The 15,809-nt window shown below is 42.4% G+C and overlaps 2 protein-coding genes across 3 annotated transcripts in view; one reads left to right on the top strand and one right to left on the bottom strand.

The window, feature by feature from the left end:
* Positions 1-193: 193 nt before the first annotated feature.
* Positions 194-2,895, top strand: LOC118418222 (C-type mannose receptor 2-like). Its single transcript, XM_035824064.1, has 4 exons — positions 194-244; positions 309-489; positions 1,325-1,360; positions 1,950-2,895. The coding sequence occupies exons 1-4, from the start codon at positions 194-196 to the stop codon at positions 2,399-2,401; spliced, it is 720 nt and encodes a 239-aa protein (XP_035679957.1). The 3' UTR covers positions 2,402-2,895.
* A 6,998-nt stretch (positions 2,896-9,893) lies between these two features.
* LOC118418321 (inositol monophosphatase 1-like) overlaps positions 9,894-15,809 on the bottom strand; it is an 8,813-nt gene continuing 2,897 nt past the window's right edge. Inside the window, exons 3-8 of one of the 2 annotated variants that reach the window (XM_035824178.1) lie at positions 15,609-15,713; positions 14,729-14,774; positions 13,758-13,866; positions 13,211-13,325; positions 12,200-12,351; positions 9,894-11,109 (exon numbers count right to left, since the gene is read on the bottom strand). In XM_035824178.1, the coding sequence (XP_035680071.1) occupies positions 11,003-11,109; positions 12,200-12,351; positions 13,211-13,325; positions 13,758-13,866; positions 14,729-14,774; positions 15,609-15,713 (634 nt within the window). In that variant the 3' untranslated portion in view covers positions 9,894-11,002. Of the gene's footprint in view, positions 11,110-12,199; positions 12,352-12,390; positions 12,543-13,210; positions 13,326-13,757; positions 13,867-14,728; positions 14,775-15,608; positions 15,714-15,809 lie in introns of both variants that reach the window. The other variant, XM_035824177.1, reaches the window with a different exon arrangement.

Consider the following 15,809-nt stretch of genomic DNA (forward strand, 5'->3'; position numbering starts at 1 on the left):
AGTTTTTATCGGGATTCTATTTTGTATTGTATCTTGTATAGTATGGTCAAACAATACAAGATGCAATACAAAATAGAAATCCCGATAAAAACTACTAAAGATGTTAGAAAAACAGCCGGAGCCTAACCTCTGCTTGGAGAGCACTAGTGGTGTACAATGCTACGGTAGGACACATGTCTAGTTGTGTACCATTATGTCTGTGTGTATGCGCCCTTTATTCTTCGCCGTCTGGTGGGCGCCCATGGTACTGCAGCTAAACTTCCCTTTTGTATATTTCGTTCTGAACATGCTGCACGTTCTTGTTGCAGGGGAGCGGCGGCTGGGAATGGGCGGACGGAGCTCCCCTGTCGACCTGCAGCTACACGAACTGGGCCCCCGGACAGCCGGGCAACATCGGGGGACAGCAGTGCGTCATGCTGAAGGCAGCAGCCGGCTTCAAGTGGGACAACGCCGGGTGCAGCCAGAAGATGTACTTCATCTGCCAAACAGGTCAGGCCTGCCTAATACCCCCCCCCCCCCCTTTCCACTACTCTCCCAGCAGAGGTACCGGTTGAGTCGCGGAGATGTTGAGGAGCGCACCGGTAAATTTCCCGACTATTACTTTATCTCCGCGACACAACCTCTGCTTGGAGAGTACCTTTCCACTGGGACGGCGCATCGCCGCGCTCTCTCTGCGACCTACAATTTGACAAACACATTTTGTATGATATATCTGGTATACATGAAATCGAAAGATACACACATCCGTTTTAGGTCACAGAGAGAGCGAAGCGCGATCGCCGTCTAATCTTATAGCCCTCAGCAGTCTATCAAAAACTAGACGGCGATGGCGCTGTGACCAGGTTGGGACCTAAATTAGATTTGTGTCCCCATGAGTCCATAATTTGGATATCATGCAATACGTAGCAGAAAGCGTCAAATCACAAGAAAACATACAAAGCGTAAAAGTTGTTCTATGGATTCGTTTAGTGCTCTGTCAATAGCTCTGTCACTTCGAGGTCACTGTCCCAATTGAATGAGATTTGTTCGTATAGTCTTATCGTCGGGGGTAAAACCCTTTGGTAGATCTCAGTAATGCATTTCATGGGACATTTAGAGGAATTGTCTGAATGACGAGAAAATTAATCAATGTAGTTTAACAACCCTGAGATTATTTAGAATTCTGCCGAAAATTAAGTTTAAAAAAAAAAAGACAGTGGAAAAGATTTAGAAAATGATACAGCAGTGATTTAAGAGGAGTGAAGCTACTAGCCTTGAGCAAGGTTTTTACATTGTTGTCCTGATGACTGTTTGTACTAATCGAAACTTATGATTCCCTTTCCAGGACCGGGAGATACGGACGCGTGTGGGGGACAGTCAGGTGAGATGGGAGTCTGTAGTCTGGTTACATACATAGTATCCTACTCAGAAGTACCGCAGGCCAAATCTTTTCGTTTACAAGCGAAAACCCAGAGGTTATTACGGAGAATGGTGCCTAGGTCAGGGAGCTCCATCTGTATCGTCAGTCATTTTAGTAATTTATCAAAATTTTATCAGCTTTCCTCACGCTACCACCATCTAATGATAACAGCCGGACCAGGTCCGATGACGTACACATATCAACTTCTGTCTGACGTTTGTTTTTGTTCCTTCATTCCACCGGACGGCGATCGAGCTGCGACCTTCTTGAGACCTAAACTGGATTTGTGCAACTCTTGACTCATAATTGGAACATCATTTAAAATCTAGAAGTATGACACCAAAAACAACAAAACACAGACACAAAGTGTAAAATGAGTCCTTTTCTCTCTATGAAATTCTTTGAGCGATCTGTCAAATCGCCCTATTGCAGCGACGTCGCCGCCCCAGTGAAATGCGGGCGTTGTTGTTGACAATAATAAAACGCCTTTAGTAAAACACCAATTCAACAAAAATGTGTTTCATCATCGACTTCGGACTTTGCCCTCCAGCACGAGAAGTCGAAGCAGATGCCGACCCGGAAAACGCCTTCAACGCGATGCGGTCCTCCCTCCTGCAGGAGGAAGCGGCGCTGTCCGACCGCGAGGCCGACAAGCTCCGCCGCTCCGAGTCCGAGACCGACTTCCACGGCCTGTTGCGCCTGAGCGAGCTGAGGGCCGCGCTGGAGGCGGAGACCGAGTACGGGCCGGGGGCCATGGAGAAGCTGGGCCAGATCTCGCGAGAGCTCGGAGAGGTTTGGCAGGCGGAGGAGGACCCGGATGTGGATGACGACCAGGCTGATGAAATCCCGCGAGAGTTCAACGTGGTTTGGCAGTCGGAGGAGGATCCAGATATCCAGATGTGGATGAGGATGAGGACCAGGTTGATGAAATCCCGCGAGAGATGGGCGAGACTTGGGAGGAGCAGGAGGCTGAGGAGGATGAAGACGCCACCACAACTGTGATGAAAACAGAGGAGGATGAGGATGAGGAGGATGAAGACGCCACCACAACTGTGATGAAAACAGAGAAGTATTCAGAAAACTTGTAACCAGGAGAAAGAGACTTAGATAGAGGGGGGAGATGGGGGGAGAGAAAAGAGAGGGATTGAGAGAAAAAGAGAGGGAGAGAGCGAGAGAGAAGGAGAGAGATGGATAGATAGTCTAGTTGTATTCACAGGACATGTTAGTTTAAGTTACGACTTACGATTTTTCATGGTGATAAAACACAGCGGTTTTCTGTGCATCTGATATATCAAAACGTGTTGTTCTCTAAAAGTTATAGTTAAGATGATGAGAATATTCTTGGTGAAACTAACAAAAGTTAGAGAAGACAATTTACTGTACAGCATGTGTCGTTCTTTTTAGTAGTTTGACAATAGCTAAAGCACTGATGTAAGGGCTGCTTGTTGTAAGTATGTCCGTTGATTTCGGGTGATTAAAATGGTTGCAAATGGCAACATTTTGCGGTCTCTGCTTTCTTTATTGGTAGCTAAGACAATGCCTAATGCTCTGTAACTTCTTCCAGATCACAATTATAGCTATCTGCCAACGGAAAATGGTGACCAATGTATGCCCAAGACATGAGATATCAAAACCGGAAGTTCATCTTCAAAACCACAGAACGTCTAAAAAGAGCCCACAATGTATTCATTTACGCCACATGATAGTTACTCAAGCAACTAGATATTAGATGTTGGTAACTTCCCAAATCATGTACATTCGCTTGAGTAACTATCTTTTGGCGTATTTTATCACCCGGATGTTTAATCTTTATAGGCACAATGTAGTCCTGTCTTCCTTATACCAACTTCAATACACCTTTCTCACGCGGCGGCCATGATTGATTGAAGACGAGGTCAATGAGGCAAACAGACAAAACTTATTTCTAAAATCAGCTCCCATTTAGTCTTTCCCCAGAACACACAAAGTTTCACAATATAGGATCAAATAATAAATATTATAACTAGTGTTATACAGCGAAATATGTAGCAATTCAGTCCTGCGTACTGATCCCATAAGTCCCTTAAGAGATGCAAAATAAAAACATAATAATGCAAATATTTGACGGACATGCAGCCATTCTCTTTATTGGTCAATTTTGTAATGTCCATGCTATCATTGGTTGAACTGCTAATTATGATGGACAGTCTTTTGTTTGCCTCATTGAACTCGTTTTAGATCTATCATGGCCGCCGCGTGAGAAAGGTGTATACTTTGGACACATGCTTTTCAAATCCTGCCGTCTACAAAGATCTACAAAGAGACACAGGTACCTAAATATATAACCTTCAAGGTAAAACGAATATACTTTCTATATCTAATCTACAATGCAAACCTATGTTGGTTTCATAGCCCGAGGGATATGAAAATAAAACGTTCATGACGCTATGAAAATATTATAAAGTAGATACATTCATGTCTCTTGTTACAACAGAGCCAAACGTCGCATAAACTTCGTCGGCTTTTATCTTTGTAAATATCTCTATGAAGTGAAGTATTCGGTAATACATCGTAGTACACGTGAAGATAAAAGGAACAATGGGAAAATTATGAATCTAATTCGATTAGATTTAACACAGCTAATGAAGCAGAGTTGGAGGTGTGCTAACCTGATTAAAAGACGTGGGCTAACATAATGTCCATACCTGGTTACCATAACAACGAAGAAACCTGGGAGCGATGGTTCACCTGTGGTGACGTGCTTGTTTCACCTGGCATGAATCTGACGTTACCTAGAGGGAGTGACCTTTGACACGTAAAGCTCATGGGAGGGGGGCGAACCGGGGTGTGTTATACAGTGTTATACAATATAAGTAAGAGAAAAAAACACGCTTATTCTGATAAAGTAAAGGTTGGAAGATGGATTTTATCAGCACCAGTCTCTCTCAATAGTCAACCTCTACCGATGATAACTATTCTTAGGATGGGGACGGGGGGTGGGGGGTTAGTACTGTTGGGGAGGGGGGAATCAATGTGGTCTCATTACAGACCGAACACTGAGGCACCCACAAGCCACCGCTATACATATCGGCGGTCTTTAGGACAATATTTCTATCATTACAGCGCGGAAGGTCAGCTCAGTCAAAACCACATTTTGATCGTCTGCGATGCATTTCAGCTGCACTACAGTAAGTAACTAAGAGGAAACACCTGCGCAATACCGGGCTTCTGTTCTTATCTAACTTCGAAAGGATCTTTTCATTTCACTGAAGTATACAGGGATAGTTAGGATAGATCGAGGTAACATTCAAGTTAACACTAAAATGATCTTTTTAAAACTAGCATTAGTGTAAGAGGAGGAAACCGCCGTTTCTTACATCTTCCGCCCCATGTAAAGTGTCGTACCTGAGCCATATTTACCACACTCCCCATGTAAAGTGTCGTGCCTGAGCCATATTTACCACACGCCCCATGTAAAGTGTCGTGCCTGAGCCATATTTACCACACGCCCCATGTAAAGTGTCGTGCCTGAGCCATATTTACCACACGCCCCATGTAAAGTGTCGTGCCTGAGCCATATTTACCACACTCCCCATGTAAAGTGTCGTGCCTGAGCCATATTTACCACACTCCCCATGTAAAGTGTCGTGCCTGAGCCATATTTACCACACGCCCCATGTAAAGTGTCGTGCCTGAGCCATATTTACCACACTCCCCATGTAAAGTGTCGTGCCTGAGCCATATTTACCACACGCCCCATGTAAAGTGTCGTGCCTGAGCCATATTTACCACACGCCCCATGTAAAGTGTCGTGCCTGAGCCATATTTACCACACGCCCCATGTAAAGTGTCGTGCCTGAGCCATATTTACCACACGCCCCATGTAAAGTGTCGTGCCTGAGCCATATTTACCACACTCCCCACATTGGCTGTTCTAAAGCCTCAGGCTACAGGTGAAATCCGCAGCGCGACTGCTGGTGACTACGAGGGGTGATCAAAAAGTTCTCGGCCTCACCCAGAAACAATAAGCACAACTCAAATTTTGAGGCACTACTTCATAGTGTGGAGCCTTTTATCAACATTACAATTCACACCACTTTTTTCTCGCCACTTACCTTCTGATTTGCAAAAAACGAATGCCTGTAAAGTAATGACTGCAATGATTTGAAATTTGGCGGATATTGATAAAAGGCTCCATACAATGAAGTTGTGTCTCAAACTCAATCTGAGTTGTGCTTGTTATTTCTAGGTGAAGCCGAGAACTTATTGATCACCCCTCGTAAGTGTGGTCAGGCTGTCAGGGCGGACTGTCGGCGCCACATCGTCCTCTGCCTGGTGAGTACCGACTGGATGGTTTAACTAAATATGAATCACTTTTACATAGGGCTATATCATTGATCTGTAGACAGTGTCAAACATACCTTATTTCTCCACTTGGTTTTAAACAATAAGTATAGAAAGAAAAAAAACAGCTGTCGCGAATCTTAATTAGTACCCTTCACCTTTCTGATCCGTCTAGATACATGGCCTCCGTCAGGTCATTACTCAAACAAACAAACAAACAAACAAACAAACATAAGAGGAATATCATTGGGTTTACACGTTGATGTGCATAACACTGATTTTCATTGGTCGTATCGTCGCTGTGATGATGCTTGGCGTTGGGTATTTTGTCTGCATCACATGGTTTACTTGTATACTTCATGTGTTTACTTGATAATGCCGTCCTATCCTTTTATCTTGAGCTACTCGCGTAGTTCATGTGCTTCTTTCATTTAGTGATGTGACATCATTAAGTTACCGATGCGACATCATTTAGTTACCGATGCAACATCATTTAGTTACCGATGCAACATCATTTAGTTACCGATGCGACATCATTTAGTTACCGATGCGACATCATTTAGTTACCGATGCAACATCATTTAGTTACCGATGCGACATCATTTAGTTACCGATGAAAATCATACAAGTTATGGCTAGAAAGGGCTAAAATTGTGACGGGTGCCGTGGTAATTCTCATAAAGATATGAACAGAAGTACTAGTTTTGTGTTCTATATATGTCATACCTTGGCCATGATATCGCTCGGTATGGCTGTCTTGGATTATCTCACGGGGTTCTAATGTTATCACATGGGTTCCATAGAATCATTCGAACGCACTACGCGTGTGCGGAGGTTAGAATTGTGGCTGTTGCATTTTTTGTTCGACACCAAATGTGCGTGCGTAACGTTAGACAAACGTTATTTGTAAGGCCCCCTTTCCACTTGACGGCGCTCTCACGGCGCTCTCGCTGCGATGGAAAATTGGTCAGGGCGCAGTGAGAGCGCCGCGACGCCGGAAAAAGCTGCTCTAGTGGAATCTCTCCGGCGACCCCAGCGCGCTCTCACCGCGACCAAAAACTCAGCATCTTTTTATGAGCTAGCAAAGATTCAACGAATTTCAGAGATAAAGAACGAATCTTTTGACGTTTAGTGTATTTTGGTATCTTTGAAGTCATCCTTTTACGTGTTATATAACATTCAAAGTATAAAGTCAAGGCTGTAATCAAATCCAATTTTGGTCACTGTACAGTCACTCAGCCTGAAATATACACGTTTGTCTTACTGTTTTTTCTTAATCTGTCATATAGCTTGTTCAGCATAAATTTCTTTATCATGCCACGTTATTGGTGTAAATCATACAACACTGAAACACTTCAATTTAATTGAAAATGGGACTTCAATAATCTAACTGTACAGATGGAGAACAAGAAAACCTAATGTCATTATGTTGAAATTAAAAAATTTAGTTGAGAAATGATAAACCTTTGTTTCTTAAACCTTGCTTATTCCAACTCAGTTTGTTTAATTGTTCGTCACCGGCACATTTTGGACATTTCTCCGCTTTCTGTATATGTCAACTATACTTCTTCATAAACTGCAGGTGAGAGCGCAGAGAGAGCGCGATGAGAGCGCCGTCCTAGCTAAATTGATATCATAAACCACTGTTGAGACCTTTTGCGCTCACCGCGCTCGCTGTGCGCTCTCTTGGCGCTCACGGCGCTCGCTGTGCGCTCTCTTGGCGCTCTCTCTGCGCTCATCGGTGGATCGCCGTCCACGGCGCTCTCACGGCGACTGTTTTGAGCAGGTTCAAAACAGTCGCGGTGGTGATGGCGACCATGGCGACCATGGCGTTCCCACCGCGCTCTCTTCGCGCTCTCATGGCGACCTTGGCGATCCCACCGCGCTCTCACCGCACTCTCCCCAATTTGAGGTCGCAGAGAGAGCGCCGCGAGAGCGCCGTCCTAGTGGCAAGGGGGTATAATTGAATAACAGTTTTTTTTAGCTTTCCTGCATAAACCTTAAGCTTTCTCATGACACTTGAAAAAAGTAACTTAATTGAGGATGAACAAGAGTTTATCAACTGGATTTTTACAACGGATGTGGGAAAAGGAGTGAGCGGGAAAACGGAGAAATCCGATAAACTGACATGTCGGTACCATCGGTTTCGCAGGCACGTTGTCTGTGCGAATGCCGGAGGTTACCGCCCCCCTCCCATTGTTTCTCCCCCAAAAGGCGTCACAAACAACCCCTATAAAGACATTAGCTGCTGTGGTCTACCGAAAGTGCGAAAAGGAACGAAAAGGAGCGAAAAGGAACGAAAAGGAACGAGGTATGAAGCAAACTAAAATAAAATCAATGAGAATATAACGAACCGGTACTGCGGGCGTTAGAAGTCTATGAAACGTGTTTTATTTTACGCAGAATTTGGCAATATCAAATTTTTACGGGGCTGTTTTAGGCTGTTGTGTTTGTGTGGCTAAATTATTCTCTGAAGATCAGCGAAATACAAGGAAACATAACTGAGATAAGACAGTAAGGACTAAAATTCAGTTACTGGTGGGTGATGGATAAATATCGATTAACATACATTTTCAGAATGAGGCAAGATTGTAGCGTTGTTGTTGTACTTGGGTGGCTTCTGTTCTCCCAAGATAGGAGCGCCGCATGCAAATGACCTGCGATTGTTTACGTCTAATAGAAGTCCGGTCAGGAAGGATATGCTAATAAACTGCTGCCCCACGTGCATGACAGCCCCCTTCAACAGAGCCCACAACATGGGTTTCTGGAGACTGGAGACATATCTTCTTGCTCGTTCACGACTAAAGAAAAGCTGTGAAAGGATAAACAGTATACATTGTACCAGGGAGTTTTCTTCACGTTGTACCATGAATATTAATCATTTTGCGGGAAGAAATGGCCAACGTGAGGAATTTGTGCAAAGGATATTGGGAAACTACGGAGAGATCTGGCGGGCGACTCACGTCTCCCGTGCAGGTTCGGCAGAAAAAGTCTTTGGAACCAGGCCTCAAATTGAAATCAACGCGGTGTCCCGATTGCCCGGGGCCACTTATAATTTAGGCCGCGACCACTAGAAAACGACTTTGTGACATTTTTGGGCCCGTAGAAAAATAACCTCCCCCAGAATGTCAACCCGTCAAACTTTTTTTTAGCGCGTTATTAAGGGGTTTTCACCCCCCCCCCCCCCCCCCCATTTGATCTGTGACAGCCCGCGTGGGAACCCGGGACGCACTGATTCGTTACTCCGCCCATCGCCTTTGATTTGCATTTAGCTATTTCCACGCGTGCACTTTCCCGCCGGTTCGCCGTTGAACCATTGGAGCTCTAGGAATTTCGTGGAACAAGCCACAAAATTCAAATATAAAGTCCGTTTCAAATGCATTTGCCGATCACAGTACCGTTATCTTATATTCCCATCGATTTTATTTCAATTTGCTTCATACTTCGTTCCTTTTCGTTCCTTTTCGCACTTTCGGTACATTCCTTTTCGTTACTTTTCGTTCCTATCCAATCTTTTCGTTCCTTTTCGCACTTTCGGTACTTTCCTTTTCGTTACTTTTCGTTCCTATCCAATCTTTTCGTTCCTTTTCGCACTTTCGGTACTTTCCTTTTCGTTACTTTTCGTTCCTATCCAATCTTTTCGTTCCTTTTCACACTTTCGGTACTTTCCTTTTCGTTCCTTTTCACACTTTCGGTACTTTCCTTTTCGTTCCTTCTCGCACTTTCGGTACACCGTGTGCCATGGCTACTTGGACAAGAGAAATCCTAATCATCGTGATTATTTAGGAATCAAATGCCTATTGAAAAACAAACCAGCTTTGCTATTACATGAACAATGTAATTCTAACCTGTGATAGTCTCCTGAGAGCACCGAGTTTACCTTGAGCTTCTTCTTGTGTGCTTCCTGTGCAGTAGTCGAACAGGTAAGAGGCAGGTGACTGGGTTTACCTGGTTCTATAGGGAATCAGGACGAGGGGAATCCCCAAATAATGCTGACTAATCACAGCCTGCCTTTTCATGAAATTCCCAGTGACTCACACATCTATTTATAGAAATGGGATTTTGGCAGTTCCAGAATTTTGAACATACAGTAGAGAGACTCTTTTCCTTAGACTTAGGGAGTAACTCAGTAAAAAAGCAGTACAAGAGTCACAAAGTTTTCATGCTATAATATGTTTACTGCACCAGTTTATTAGGAATGTTAGATTTCCATCTTTTTCAATAAATGACATATTAAGACGCTTTATGATATCTAAAATTCATATCACATCTTGGGGAAACTGACAATATACAGTACAATTACACTTCGTGTTTGGGTGGAACTTTACAGTATCAATTATGCTTTGTTGGACAAGAAGTAAATACTTTAATCCTGAGGTGCGCTGTTCTAATTATACCTATGCATTGTTACATGTTACTGACAAAGTCATTTTATGTGTAACTCTTTCTGATCACCACCACAGCATTTCTTGGCTTGTCTCTCAACAGTTCAACAGTTCTCTAGTATCAATTTTATAATCACTTTAGATATTGCACCCAAAGACCCGAAATCCTAACTTTTTTATTTACCACAAAAAAAGAAGATTTAGCATTGGCATAGGATTAAAACAATTTGTATGGGCGTTGATTTGAGATACTCTCGAACGCATGGGTTCTCTGTATAACATACTTGTAGCCTAAAAGAACATTCTTTGATTTGAGATACTCTCGAACGCATGGGTTCTCTGCATAACATACTTGAAGCTTAAATGAACATTCTTTGATTTCAGATTCTCTTAAAAGCATGGGTTATTTGCATAACATACTTGAAGCCTAGATAAACATTCTTTGATTTTCTCTTGAAAGTATGGGTTCTCTGCATAACATACTTGAAGCCTAAAAGAACATTCTTTGATTTGAGATACTCTCGAACGCATGGGTTCTCTGCATAACATACTTGAAGCCTAAATAAACATTCTTTGATTTAAGATTCTCTTGAAAGCATGGGTGCTCTACATAACATAGCATAACATCAAAGCCTAAATAAACATTTTGTTTATCAATATTTCTATCTGTATACTGTGGTCTTCAATGGTAATCATACACATCAAAAATGGCAGAAATTAAGTTGTCAAATTGTACAGTATCTAGATCTGTATCAAAACTTTAGTATCTAGATCTGTATCAAAACTTTAGTAACGGTACTTCTATCATTCTGATCTTACGTTTAGGTACACATCCCTATAGGCTATACATGTTAAAGAGAACATATTAAGCAAGTCACACTAAAGAACAGCTGAGTTAATCTCGCGGAAGTTCCATCTGTGTCAGCCCCTCTGCTATCGTCCTCGCCAGTTTCTCACTACTCGCACACAGGACACGCCTGGACATCATGTCAAACGGTCCTCCTGCATAGGGAAAATGAAGAAATGTAAGACCTCATAACTCCATAAAATAATTTTTGTGCATTTCTTATGTCTTAGTTCTACCCATTACAGATCTTAGTGATTCTCCCCTTCTCTTCTTCCCTTCATCAAAATGCCAGCTATGTCTCTCTTACATGGCTATAGGGGTAATACAATAAACATCATTCAATGGACTGTGATAGACTCAAAATTTAAAACACATAAGGACTGCAACACATATCAAAATTTAATCAAATCCCTCAAATGAATCTTGAGTTATAGGCACAAACACACAAATAAAGCAAAAAACAATACTGCCGGCATAGATAAACTTACTTCCAAAAGGTAATATTGGGCCGGAATATTTTATCCCAAACAATTTGGGCTCCCTAGTGTCCCACACTACTCCCCATTCCTACCTGTGGTGTCCCACACTACTCCCCATTCCTACCTGTGGTGTCCAACACTACTCTCACTCCTACCTGTGGCATCCCACACTACTCCCCATTCCTACCTATGGCATCCCACACTACTCCCCATTCCTACCTATGGCATCCCACACTACTCCCCATTCCTACCTGTGGTGTCCCACACTACTCCCCATTCCTACCTGTGGTGTCCCACACTACTCCCCATTCCTACCTGTGGTATCCCACACTATTCCCCATTCCTACCTGTGGTATCCCACACTATTCCTTCCTGTGGTGTCCCACACTATTCCCGTGGTGTCCCACACTATTCCTACCTTTGGTGATACACACTATTTCTCCCTGTGGTGTCCCACACTTCTCCCCATCCCTACCTGTGGTGTCCCACACTACTCCCCATCCCTACCTGTGGTGTCCCACACTACTCCCCATTCCTACCTGTGTTGTCCCACACTACTCCCCCATTCCTACCAGTGGTGTCCCACACTACTCCCCATTCCTATCTGTGTTGTCCTGCACTTCTCCCCATTCCTACCTGTGGTGTCCCACACTACTCCCCATTCCTACCTGTGGTGTCCCACACTACTCACCATTCCTACCTGTGGTGTCCCACACTACTCCCCCATTCCTACCAGTGGTGTCCCACACTACTTCCCCATTCGTACCTGTGGTGTCCCACACTACTCCCCCGGCTTCCCTAATGATCAGCGCCCCTGCAGCGATGTCCCACACGTGAATGCCATACTGGTAGTACAAGTCCCCTCCACCAGTGGCTATCTGGCACATATCCAGAGCTGCCGAACCAAGAAATCTGCACCTAAAACAAACAAACAAACAAAAACGAGATGATCCTCACCTGCGGTGTCTAAAATAACCCCGCCTGCCTCTTTTACGACTAAGAACCCTGCGGCTACGTCCCAGCAGTGGATCCCGAATTCGAAATAAGCGTCCCCACCACCGCAGGCGACATGCGACATGTTAAGTGCAGCGGAGCCCATGGACCGTAACCTGTGGCACCCAACACAGAAAAGAGAGGAGATCTGAGTCTTAATAATGAGGAAAGGGGTGAAAGGCAATTAAAAACAAATGGTGCATTTATGCATAATACTATGTGTGCAATAGAGAGAATGATATGACGAAGTACAGAACTCTAAGCAAGGCTTATGTTATGTCTGCATGAGTATGCTTGTACACAGATAATAATACATCACATTCCCTTCCCTCTTTTTATTACAATTGGAGAGGTAAAAGCTTCCAATTGCAGGTCAAGACAAAATGGACATATACCTCAATCATTGAGTAATACCACAAATATGCATTTATGTCATACCTAGACCATGATAACATTTGATATGGGTGTTCCTGACCACATGACATTTTGGGTTATCATACAAGCTTCTACTTGCATCACACGGGCTTCCACTGAATGATTCTAATGTGCTTTGCATACAATGAGTGCACTGTTGCCAAAAATTCGAATACAGGATAAAGTTTTAGCAATTTTTCTATACAGGATTTGGATGTTGGAATTGACATCGTTACAATTTACCGCACCAAATTTTTGTTGTATTCTATATATTGTACATGTATATAGTAAAATACAAGAACTATGTGCAATGTACATGTGTTACCCAATAATTATCAACATTTCACAAAAAAACATGCAAAAGACTTACCCATGAGCTGAGTTTTTCTCGTTAAGAAACGAGCCAAGATTACTGAAGACAAGATCCATCTTTTCCTTGTCTCTACTGGACCCAAATTCTGAGATGAGTAGGGACTGGCTAAGGTCTGTGGAAATGGAAAGTTTAGAGTTAGACAAGTCCATTGGCAAGATCTAGGGATGGGTAGGTACAACCATTGGCCTGATTTAGGGATGGGTAGGAACAAAACCTTTTTTGGACCGATCCAGAAAAATCAGACCTGAAAAAATCAGTAGACCAGTATTTGGACCAATTCGAAAATGAATAGATGATACCAGCAGATATTCACCCATTTTGGGACATACTTCTAGGAGACAGTGCCAGTCAAAGTTAAGGTCAGTGGCACCAGTACACCTATTTCCAAAAAAATGAATTTCGAGTCTTGATGCATCGGATTATACAACCATAATATAATATTATTTTGAATTCCATCAGAAACAAAGTTAACAATTTATGATTGTAATGCTACATACACAATGTACAAGTAGACAGCAAATAACTAAAGAGAACCAAACCATACCTTCTTGTCCTGATACGTGGATAGGTTTCCCATTCATGAAGGCACCCTTCCCTAGCTGTCCTGTGAACATCTGGTCCAGAATGGCATTGTAAACAACACCAACCACAACCTAACATGTACACAAGAAGGGAGGAGCAACATTTTATCACTCATTAAGGCTAAAAATACTTTTTTCTGCATGTAACATTGAAGAATTATCTGCACCAGACAAAATTTACCTGCACCACTCTGAATTTAGGTATGGACCATACTAAAATTTTTGAGGAACCATTGCTATTTTTTCTTCTATACTTTATAAGTGGTAGCAATCTATGCAGCTTATAACAATCCATACACATGTACACCTAGACCTACATAAGGAAATTTATGTTGAAAACCCAGTTATAGGTGGTAGCATGACATGTAGGTGTACATGTATATGGATTGTCTACCTTTCACATTATTAGGCCATGTTGATTTGATTATATGGATGACATCCTCCGGGAACTCCGAAACTGATGCGAGCGAGCGAATAAAAAAAAAGGTTGGCAAAAAAAAAAGTTGCCTTCAGTATGAAATCAAAGCGGCCAGGAAGGTTGAACATAGGTCCTGGACTAAACACACATAGTATGGTATACCATGATCGTCTGGACCTGACTTTTCTGTATTGGTACCTCCCCCAACCAACAATAGATTTTTTTTTTCTTTCCGTCCTTTCACATCTTATTCTTTGACTTTAGATTCATTTTGGCATTCTATATATGGCATTAGTTATCTGTTTTCTGATACTTTTTTTTCAATCTACGGAATATTTGTGCTCATTTTACAGCTGCTTTGCACAATTTATTGTGTGGTCAAAAACTTTTTTTTTTTGGAAATGGCCGAAAATTGGTGCGAGCGCGGATGTCATCCATATAATCAAATCAACATGGCCTTACGTACATTCAATGGCTTTTTTTTGTAGGTAATTAATGAAATGTTTCTTAACTTACCTCTTTGTTAACTGACAATGCAATAGACACAGCCACAAAGGGAAACCTGAAGTTTTGGGGAGAAAAACAGATGGTTTAAAAGTGCATTTCATACAGTACTAAAAAAAGAATAGGGCATGTTGATAGAGCAATCAACATACTAGCTATAGGTTTTGCAGGGTTGGACAAGTCCACTAGCCCTATTGTCCAGGGCAAGTAAAAGTGCTGATTGGGCAAGTGCATGTCCTACCCCACAAGTGCATTTCCTAAGATTTTTCCATTGAATGAGATTTTGATACTTGCCACTTTTTACAGTCATGACATCAAGCAATGGTCAACATAGAAAAATAGAAGCAATGATAAGAATATTCCTAAAGTGAAGATGCATATAACAATGACATTCGATATTTGGGCAAATTAAAAGTTACTTCGGGCAAGTTAATTTTTTATGTGCTTGGGCCTAGGAAAAAAATGTTGTGTTACCTGTTTCCCTACCTACCTAGAAAAACCTGCCGACCCTAGACTTTTTTGGGGGGATAGGCAGAGGAGTCAGTTTCCAGTTAGAATTTTTATTCAGCCTGCTTCCTATTGAAGCAAAAACACTACTTGTCCTATCTAATGAAGGATTAATGTATCTATTGTGCACAAAATTAAAGTTTGACATTAAAAGAGAAGTGTCCTCATGCACTTCAGTTTACTTTGTTCGACTGTATTGTAATATGTATTGCTAGAGTTTTGGCCAACCTAAAAAAAATTACAAGAAAAAAAAGAAGATAATCCCTACCTACCGACCCTAATTTTTTCATGACTGAAACAGGAAACACAACATTTTTTTTCCTAGGCCTTGCCTGATAGAACAATTGACATTTGCTCTGGTCCAGACAGATTGAGCTGTACCCACCCGTGCACAAAGTTAGTGGTACCATCCACAGGGTCAATGATCCAGGTGGGGTTGTCAGTCAACTCTACTTTCTCACCTGCCGCGGCTGACTCCTCGCCTATGAAACTGACACGTAAAGGGCAGAAATATGTCATTTTTTGCATATCTAATAGTCATTGCATGACAGTGTTTGAGAGCCACTCTTGATAAGGGGTTATGTGC

Source organism: Branchiostoma floridae, chromosome 6, assembly GCF_000003815.2.
Source record: "Branchiostoma floridae strain S238N-H82 chromosome 6, Bfl_VNyyK, whole genome shotgun sequence".
Lineage (NCBI taxonomy): Eukaryota > Metazoa > Chordata > Leptocardii > Amphioxiformes > Branchiostomatidae > Branchiostoma > Branchiostoma floridae.